This window comes from Erpetoichthys calabaricus, chromosome 7 (genome assembly GCF_900747795.2).
Source record: "Erpetoichthys calabaricus chromosome 7, fErpCal1.3, whole genome shotgun sequence".
Classification (NCBI taxonomy): Eukaryota; Metazoa; Chordata; class Cladistia; order Polypteriformes; family Polypteridae; genus Erpetoichthys; species Erpetoichthys calabaricus.
The window spans coordinates 18547107-18557840 of NC_041400.2; the positions used below are offsets into that span (position 1 = coordinate 18547107).

The 10734-nt window shown below is 38.0% G+C and overlaps 1 protein-coding gene across 1 annotated transcript in view; it reads left to right on the forward strand.

Moving 5' to 3' along the window:
- The window catches only part of cpe (carboxypeptidase E), a 127029-nt gene extending 116764 nt beyond the window's left edge, over nt 1–10265 (forward strand). Inside the window, exons 7-9 of the mRNA XM_028804998.2 lie at nt 1662–1761; nt 2647–2765; nt 5740–10265. Of these exons, the coding sequence (XP_028660831.1) occupies nt 1662–1761; nt 2647–2765; nt 5740–5838 (318 nt within the window). The 3' untranslated portion in view covers nt 5839–10265. The remainder of the gene's footprint in view (nt 1–1661; nt 1762–2646; nt 2766–5739) is intronic.
- The last annotated feature ends 469 nt before the right edge of the window (nt 10266–10734 follow it).

Here is a 10734-nt window from a genome sequence, read left to right on the forward strand (position 1 = left end):
TCTCTGCATCTTATGTACACTTTTAACCAAGTGACAGTCATTTACAGCTTCAGCTGTTAAGAAAGGCAAATTGAATATCAGTCAGGCTGAAGAATAATCTTTTTTTTTGTAAGTTTCTGCAATGGTTGGCAGCATTCTTTACACACAATTCAGTGAACCAAATCTCCAATTTAATGTAAGGAGGTGCATTTTGAGCACTCTTTGTAAATTTTGGTATATGCTTTAGAATAATTTAAAGACAAAGAAACCTCTGCCTGTCCAGCCGCTTTTTATACACAATATAGGTAAAAGTAAATGGACGCCCCTCCAAATGGTTGAGTTCATAGCTTAGGCGAGTTAAAACGCAGTAATGGGTGGAGCCTGACACCAGGCAAAGGGGAGTACTTTTTAGAGTAGGGAGGAGCCAGAGAAAAGAAGGAGGGGCAATCTGAATATAGAGAAGTAGGAGGAGTCAACGGACAAAGAGATGGAGGAGCCTCACAACAATAGTGCACGACTAGGAGTGCAGTGAGTAGAAGTGAATTAGAACACAGGAATGGGTGGAGCCTGACAACGGAGAAGTAGGAGGAGTTTAAGTGCAAAGAATCAGGGAGAAGTCAGAACAAATTAAGAAGCAGAAGCCCGAGAGTAAGGACACAAAAGTACCTTGGACAAAACATAGGAAGGGGACAAGCTTGATGACAGAAAGGCAGGAATACCTTGTGTTTAAAGACCAGGGGAATGCAAGAGCACAGAAGGGGGATGAACCCAACTGGAAGGACTCAGGATTTCTCTGTTACTCCTTGGTGACTTGTTCTTTAGTTTTAAATGGTTAGTCAACACTATCCATAGGATGGGCTTTAGTGTTCTAGGTAAACACTTACTAGTGTCACCCTTCTTACAGGTGCTTATACCGTTAATCTTTCTGGCACTGTACCCCTTGGTGTAGATAGGCCAGCTCTCTTTAGACGGCTCAAGGATTACATTACACTCTGAATTGGCATCTGTTGCTGCATTCATGTGTTAATCGGACTATTCGGAGCTACCAGTTACGACATTTCACCATCCCAGTTCAGTGTATTCATACAGGATTCCATTTGGAACACATGGTCACTTCTGATTTGTTACTTGGCCTGCAAAAAAGAGCAATTAAAGATAAAGTGCATTGACGTGAACATGACGGTAATAAATGTGTATTGCTTCGCTCCAAATGCAATTTGATCACAAAATGGCATTTCTGGCTAGGCAGGTTACATTTTATATTTAATGCAGTTGACTAAAATGAAAGGTCAGTATTATGTGACAACTCAAAGAAGTGAGGTGGTTTTGCAGCTCTGAGTTCCTGGGGAATTTCTGACTCAGCAACATGTGTTTATTGTATATCCGATGACACATCAACTCTGCATTACCACCCAGGTCATGTCCCGAATGATGTAAAACTACTTGCTGCCCCAGTGCTGACTGGGTCCTTCTCCACAAGGGACTGAGACAAACTGAAAACATTTATGTACTGTATATTCTAGGCATTTCTTCAAATTGAAAAATGGCACTTTGATATTTTACATGAAGATAAGCCCACCACTGTGCTGTGCGAGTAAATTGCTCATTCAGTTGTGTGTATAATGGTTTTAGGCACTACTAATAAAAAATAAATTTAACTAACAGCATTCTTTCTTTTCCAGATTCATCGGGGAGTGAAAGGCTTTGTCCGTGATTTGCATGGCAATCCAATTTCCAATGCATCTATATCTGTGGAAGGAATCAACCATGACGTTACCTCAGGTACCCGAGCTGTGTGCTCACAACTGCAGCAAGCAAAACATTATCTTTTATTTTATCACATTCCTTTCCGTTGCACACAACTTGTCGTGACACTTTTCAAGATAACAGCTTTATGACAAATGTTTATTTATGTTTCGTACAAATGGAGGATAGGTAGATTAAGTGACTCACTTAGGGTTACACTCTTTTGATAGTCAATATTGTGGTTTAAATTTTAATTCATGATGCACTCGACAGAATTTAACCCATAGAAATGAAAATTTAAAAAATATATCTTTTTTTTTTTGGTTTCTCTTAAACTCCAAGGTTGTGTGTTCAAATCCCACTACTGACATCATGTGGCTATGAGAAAGTCACTGTATCTGCGAGTGCTCCAATCGGAAAAACAAAACAAATGTAACCGATCATGTCTCAAATGGTGTAAGTCATCTTGGATAAAGGCATCAGTCCAATAATAGGTAAAATGTACGGAGTCTTGAAAAAGGTTAAACCAAGACTAGAAAAAGATCTCACAAAATATCACATGATTTTCAGTCATTAGTTTTTCAGCCCATTGACGCTTTGGGGTGATTTGGATCATCAACAAAAAGAATGCATTAATGATTGCTTTCTTTTCCCAGCAGATATTCAGCAGTACACTTTTGATAGTTTATAGTATTAATTGTACTGTATATATAGAAATGAAGTGAAAAATCTGTTTGCTGTGAAACTAGACAAAATATTACTGGTATGAACCATAAGATAAGTTGGTGAAAAAATTAGACTGTTGGGATTTTTAGTATTATGAGCTTTATTGCAGTTTAAGTAGAATTTCTGTATATTATTTTTTAAGCGAACCCATTACACTAATGAACACTGATAACAATACTTTTCATTTTCTAATAGCCAAAGATGGAGATTACTGGAGGCTCCTTGCTCCTGGTAACTACAAGATTTCAGCCACTGCTCCTGGGTATATCACTGTGATTAAAAAAGTGGCAGTTCCTTACAGTCCAGCAACCAGGGTAAGCCCCAACTGATGACCATTCTTATTTTCTCTTACTGATATTTAACATATTATTGATGGTCCAGCTGAAATATTTACATCTGTAATGTTTACATCATGCCTGAAGAGAGGATCTGCATTGTCTCGAAAGCTTGCACATTGTAATCGATTCAGTTAGCCAGTAAAAGGTGTCATTTTGTTTGACTTCTCATTACTTCCATAATGGTTAACACGGCACAACACCCTAGTACTACAGATTCTTTGTATTGTTTTAGTAGCTTATCTTCCAGTCCAAAAACTCTAAATTATTTATATATGATGTTGTAACAAACACACAGAGAAATACAAATTTAGCATCTTATAATATAATCGTACATTTAATATAGTTAAGAAATGTAGATAAAAATAAAGAATTAACATATAATCTTAATTTTCCTAATATAAGCGTCAGTGGACAGTACACTTACACAGCAGGTAGTGGTGCTGCTGTTCATCCTGGTTTGGAATTCCGTGCCCGGATGTTGTTCATTCTTGTTAAGTTTATGTGTTTTTTTCCCCCCACATTTCCAAACACTGGTAATTCCAAATTGGTCCTCATGTAAATGGGAGTGGGCATAAGAGGGCCCTGCAATGGACCGGTTCCCTTTTCCTGCCTTGCACCCAGTGTTATCAGAATTGATCCTGGCCCCCTATGAACTTGAATTGCAATTGCTGAGTATTCAGGACGTTCCGTTATGTTAGATAACAGTATTTACTGTAGATATCAGTGTAAATTTACTGTATGCAGCGATTGTCAATTTTAACAATTTTCCACAGGCTTGCTGTGTTTAAATTAAATGCTACATATTTCCTAGATTATTTAACCAAAATAATTAATTTTTGATGTTTGTTTTTTATTATTTGAAAGTTTCCTTCAGAAATTTGCAAATTTTTTGGTGTTATTATTTGACACCATTTTGTTTGACCTTGGATGCCGCCATTTTGTGCAATCTGTTGTAGCGGTTGCTATGGCATTTCTATGGGTGACGGCCAGGGTCATGTTGCACATGTCATTAGGGGTCAAGGGTATAAATAAAGGTCAACTCCATACACTTCCTGGTATCCTAGATTGGATACCTTTCCTTGCATTGTGCTTTGCTGTTCTTTTGATGCGGTTTACATGTTTTTTCCTTTTTCTTTTAGACTTTGCTTTTTGGTTTCTGTATTAAGTTTTAATAAAAGAGCTGACTGACTTTTGGTTATGAATTTTTTTCGCTTTCTGACTTTAAGTTTCATCTCCAGATCCTTAATCAAAAATAAGTATCTTTGCCTTTCTCTGATTTTATTTTCACTATTTTACAGCTTTTGTAGTTCCCATCTCCCTGGTAACAGTTCCCAGAATACTCTGTGGCACAGTCATTATTGATGTCATTGGAGCGACTGCTTAATGATCATCCTTAGTTGTTCTGGGGTATCCGAGTTTGACAGATAAATCCTGTTTTGCTGTATTAAAAAACAATTTTTATCCTTCTCGGTTTCTGAATCTCCGGCCTTGTTGTTTTTAACTTTGATTTCTGTTTTTGGTGGTTTTTATGCTCAGTCGTGTTGTCTCCTGCTTGTGACCTTTTTCCAACTACATTTTTTCTGGTCATTTTTTATTTTTTCTCTTACTGTCAGTATAATTACTGTAAGTGGCACCAACAACAACGACTTCCATAAAAAGGTTGTATCACTGGTGCCTTTTTCTGAATGGTAGATGATGCAAAACAGAACTGAAATCTCAAAACATTTTTTTTTTTTTTTGAAAACTCAAATCCCTGTGCCACCATGCTACCTTAATGGAAAATTAAATCAGCAAAGGAACCATTCATTGTTGTGTAATAAGGGCTTTTTTTTAAATCTATTCATTTATGCAAAAAAAAATTTTCAAAAGTTGTACGTGCTCCATGGAAGCACTTTGATTTTTGAGTAGATAATGTAACATTATCAAATTTATCTTCGTATAATTCAGGGTCATTATGGGCCAGAGCTATCCCAGCAGTCTTGTATGAAAGGCAGGAACCAACCCTGACTGTAGCATATCCATCACAGAGCAATCACACACACACACCGGTTTGATGTCGCCTAACACCGCATGTCTTTAGGAGGAAGAAACATGTACCGTATATACTCGAATATAAGCCGAGTTTTTCAGCACCCAAAATGTGCTGAAAAACGTCACCCTCGGCTTATATTTGAGTCCGGTCCCGCTGCCTCCACCAACCCAACAGAAAGCTGGAGTGTACACAGAGAGAGAGAGAAAGACACACATACGTACGCACGCATGCATGCAAGACAGAGACATAACACACACACACACACACGCAGGCGCGAGAGACCCACATGCGCGTCAGAGAGAGACACACACACGTGCACTCCAGAGAGACACGCACGAGAGACACACATGCACACATGCGAGAGAGAGAGCGAGAGAAATATCATATTGTTTTCGTTGACCCTCTTCTCCACGTACAAAGCTAGTTTACTGTTTTTCTTTGAAATACATACTCAAAAACATTTAACCTACTGATGCCTCAATTATTGTACGGTAATTTTATTGGTACTTATTTTGATTATTGAAACTTACCAGTAGCTGCTGCATTTCCCACCGTAGGCTTATACTCGAGTGATTACGGTTTTCCAGTTTTTGTAGGTAAAATTAGGTTCCTCGGCTTATATTTGGGTCGGCCTATACTCGAGTATATACGGTACTTTGAGAACAGGTCATGCAGGCATGGAGTTTTAATGCCAATACCATATGGTGATTCCAACCCAGGACACTGGCATTGTAAAGAGTGCATTCATTTTGACAGAATTAACCCACATATTCACAGTAATGAGAGTAATTTATTTGACATAAAGACTCTTTCATATACATTTAGTCACAATGTTTAATCCAACAATTATTTCACCACAGGAGTAGTCTCTTAGGATTTTGGCTTTGTATTTACCTTTGGCTTAATGTTTTCCTACAGGTGGATTTTGAATTAGAGTCCCTTATTGAGCGCAAGGAAGAAGAGAGAGAAGAACTACAGGAGTGGTGGAAAATGATGTCAGAAACCTTGAATTTCTAACCAGCATTATGTATGTTTTGAAAGCATAGATATTCAGATTCTGTAAAATGTGTTCCAACTGTGTGTTTAGCTGTGTTTTTATTTAAAAAAATGCAAAAAAATCTTTTATTATCATGAAGTAATGACCCTGTGTTGGCAATAAGATGGACTCCTTCTGTACCTTTTGAGTACCAACTGTTTGCTGATTTAATTTGTATTTCAGGGGCCAGTGGCAGTTTACCTTACAGAAAGAGTCATGAGATTCACTTGAAAGTTTTAGTTTGTATTTTCCGACATCTGCTAATTTTTCTGTTTCCGTGCATGGATTAACCTTCGATGACAATTAATCCAAATGGAAACTCTGTGTTCTACTGTAGTGTAACATTTATTCACCGATTCTCTAGTTTTTGTTTTTCTGTATTTTCCCAACTCCAATCAATGGTGACTCTTAACTAATGACAGTTATCTCATATGTATGTCAATCTTGTTTGTTTTATTTAGTTGTAACTGTGTACTCTTCACATCTATGTTGAAGTGAAGCATTGAGGAGTCTTTTATTTCTTCCAAGTGGTTTTTAGCCTTCTTTTTTTAATGGCACACAATTTTCTTTTTGGGGGTCTCAAAAATTAGGGGAGTGCCCACTCATCTTTAATCAATTTTAACCCTTTAAATCTAAGCATTGTGCACCGAGGACTGGACGCTTTTTGAAGCTCCTGTACATACTAGATACAATACACGAGGTTGTGATGGGGATATTGTACAGGCCAACCGTGATTTTAAGATAAGTTAATTCAGCCTAGGCCAACCGACTTTGTCTGTGGTGTGATTGGATGAATCCTACCCTTAGGAGAAACTGGTTTGGCCTATATATGCTAAAGTCTAGTTTGGTCTCTACATTTATCCTAAAATCTGATTTTGGCCTTTAGCAAATATAAAAAATGTATTTTACAAACATTTTAACAAATGTTAAATAACAAAAGGAGCGGGACCACCCTGTTTTCCAAGTTGATCAATGAGAGACTAGTGGGTGTGGAAACTTTTAGCACACATAGCTGTATGTTCAACTCTGGGTAACCCTGGTCAATTCACTAAATCCACCTGTTCTCAAATTTAACACACACATTTATATATTTCAACTCATTTTCAAACCTACTTAGTCCAGACCAGGGTCGCGGGGTTCGTGAGCCTATTCCAGCTAGCATAGGGCACAATCCGGAAACAAATCCTGGACAGGACGCCAGTCTATTGCAGTGAGCACAAACACACACACATGCGCACACACACACACAGGCCAATTTAGTATCGCAAGTTCACCTAACCAGCATGTCTGAGGACAGTGGGAGGAAACCAGAGCACCATTAGGAAGCCCACACAGACATGAACCCGGCACTGCATCACTGTGCTACACACACACACGTGTGATATATATATATAATCTATATCTTGTGAACAAAAATGTAAGGGAAATGATAAAGAGTTGGAATTCTGAAGGAAGCCCCAATTCATGTCCTGGAAAAACAATGGAAGGATAAGTTGCAAAGCACAGCAATTAAGCAGCTCGGGTGAATCTTTGCAGGGTTCAATTGAAATTGCCTAGAGGTCCGACCTCTTGGGTAGCTGGAGTCAACCTGAAAAGCGACTTTTGGTTGAGTTCAAACTTATAAGGCTATGTAGACTGCAGAGGCAGAGTCATGGCCTTTCTCCTGGAAGTGACATCAGGGATCTACCTGTGGGTGTTCCTCCATTCTAAAGGCAGACGCAAAAGAGTGGTTTAGTTCCTGTGTCACGCACCCTTAACCTTCCCCCAATTTTTCCTCCTGCAAGAACTTGGTAGACACTCCTGATGCTCATATGTTTGAATATATATATATATATATATATATATATACACTATATACATGCTAGCTGTGTAAGCCTGTGCTGTAAAAAGCCTGGGCTCCTAGAAACCATGGATTCTGCCACGTCAATCAATCAATCGCATTGGTTGTGCATTAGCGGCTTAGCGAGGTTCTCTTTCCTCAGCGTTTTCGTTTTGCTCTCGTGCTCACCTCTGTTGTCTATCACTGTCTAAGTGGGTTTCTCTTTCCTCAGAGGTTATGTTTTGCCGATGTGCTCACCTCACTTGTGTATTAGCAGCTAAGCGAGTTTCACTTTAGCGGCAGAGTCACTTTCTTTGAGCTTCATGCTGTACCCTCGCACTTCCGGGCCGGACAGATAGACACACACACTTCCACACGTAGATGCTTATATATAAAATTATATATATATATATACACACATACTGTACCAACAGGACTGCAAAACCCAGGAATAAATGCTCCATTGAACCCTTGAGTAATACACCTGAAAATTACTCCAGGGGCTCCTGTGCTCTGAACCCTAAAGGTCATAAGAAAAGAGCATTTTCCCTCGGGGATTAACAAAAAATTATATCAAAAATGTTTAATCCAACCAACAAAAGCAAAAATAAGTTGCCGCTAAGCACATAAGGGTAACAAAAATGTCCAAAATGAAAAGAAAAGCCATTAGCTGTATTTAGCTGGTTTTTAGGTCACCTAATGGGGGCTCCATTCTGTGGTGTATTCCATTCAATCAAGAACGCCTCCTTCCAGTGGCTGTGGGATTCATAGGCGGGGGTTAAGTTGCCCTCATTAGGCATCTTCTGTGTGCTGTGGAGGAAATAGAAGAGAAGAAGGTTAGCATTAACACCCTCTCTTGACCTGGGATGAGCCCAGAGAGTGATCATAAACACACATGCATGACACTATATATGTATATATATATATATATATATATATATATATATATAATGTATATGTACCCATTCATCCATCTTTTAAGCCTGCTTCATTCTAAGCAGGGTTGTGGGAAAGCTTAAAGCTCATCCCAGCAACCACAGTGTGCAAAGCAGGAACAATCCCTGGACAGAGCATCTGGTACCACTTCTCAAGTTTGGGCTTCTGAGTTGTACAGAAAGACAGGCAGATGATTGCTTGCAAACAGACTTCATTGATGAACTTGAAAGAACAATATCAGAATCTTGGAAAGGCAGACTACAAACATCACTTATTTCACTCCAGTTGTCATTTCCTAGAAACTAAAAGAATTTACAGGTGTCTCCATCAGTGCTATCGAGCTCCTTGAATAATCCACAGGATCGAAAACTCATCTGGGAAGCAAACCAAAATACTGTGCAAGTAACGTGACTTTTAAAGCTTCCTACCACCATGAGATGTGAGCTTACATGCTGCCACTTTAGCTGTCTACTGCTGATTCCACACAGATAAAATTCTAAGTTGTCTGAAAGTGTGTATTTGCTATCTTTTTGTAAGTGTGTTTTCTCTGTATGTGATCCAGCATCAGAGAATGAAAGTGCAGTGCTACTGCCCTTCACCTGCCTTGTGCTCACTCAGGCTGGCTGCTGGGATTGGATCTGACATGGAATAAGTGGTTTGATAATTTTAAGCTAATCTGATATCAGATAAACAGATATGTGTATATATACGCTGTATATGTGTGCATTTGTGTGTGTGTGTGTGTGTATATACACGGTGTATATATATATATGTGTGTGTGTATTTATTTATACGTATTAATATATGTATACGGTACTGTATGCACTGTACTTTGCACTGTTTGTACTGTATACATATATGCATAATCAGTGTGTATGTATGTATATATATATATATATATATATATATATATATATATATATATATATATATATATATATATATATATAAATATACACACAGAGTAGTTAATGCTGAACCTTCAAAAACCCAGCATGCTTGGTTTGCATCAGGTGGTGTGGTGCATAGTGTGGTGTGCTTCTAGTTCTGTTCCCATCACTGACACTGTGTGATCACTTTCGGTACCTGAGCTCTTTTAATAAAAACATATATATGTAAATACTTGTAACCCTTGGTAAGGGTGCCTGTTTAAAATGTAATACTTCATATAAATCATGGAGAATAAAGATACAAGTGGCACCTAAATAATGGGATAAGCAAATGCTCTTTGTAATCTGATTCTGTTGTCACATCACCCTGACACTATTGTAGAAGTTCTTTGTCACCAAAATAGAATACTTTTTGCACAGCTTTGCAGTTTTTTTATTATCATGAGATAAAACTTTGAGAGGTAATGATATTCAAGATCGCGCTGATTTCTGACTTACGTTGAATCTGGCGATAATAAATTATACCTGCGTGTGTGAGACGATTGACTGTATCTGTTTTGCCCAAGCTTGTTTCCAGTTTTCCACAGTTAACTTGTGCTGTGTAATTCATTCTAGCCATGCTGTCAGTGCTTTATTGTACTTCTTGATATTTTGAACTTGTGTTCTGTGGATTTCTTTGTTCATTATTTGATCACTAACTTAACAATGACGTTCTATTTAATGCCCAAGTCTATTTATGTCCAAATAAAAATCTTAATTAGAATTGCCTTTCTTGCTTTTGCATTTCTTGGATGTGTTGTAGCCTTTCTCTGTATCGACTGTTTCCTTGGAGAAGACATTTTAGGTTTTCACAAAAGAATCTTTATGGTTAATTTAGGTTCAGTACCATGCTATAACTGGCAGGTAAACAATAACTGTGCTGAAGTTCTGACTTTTCCAAATAATAAAAAATGTTAAGGGAAATGCAGATGGTGGTAATGAGTTTTGTTCATGGGGGCACTAATGTAGAGCCTTCTGATCTCTTACATTTTGATGATATTTTGTCTTGGTAGAGTTCTACAGTCATATGAAAAAGTTTGGGAACCCCTCTCAGCCTGCATAATAATTGACTCTCCTTTCAACAAAAAAGATAACATGGTATGTCTTTCATTTCCTAGGAACATCTGAGCACTGCGGTGTTTTCCGAACAAAGTTTTTAGTGAAGCAGAATTTAGTTGTATGAAATTAAATCA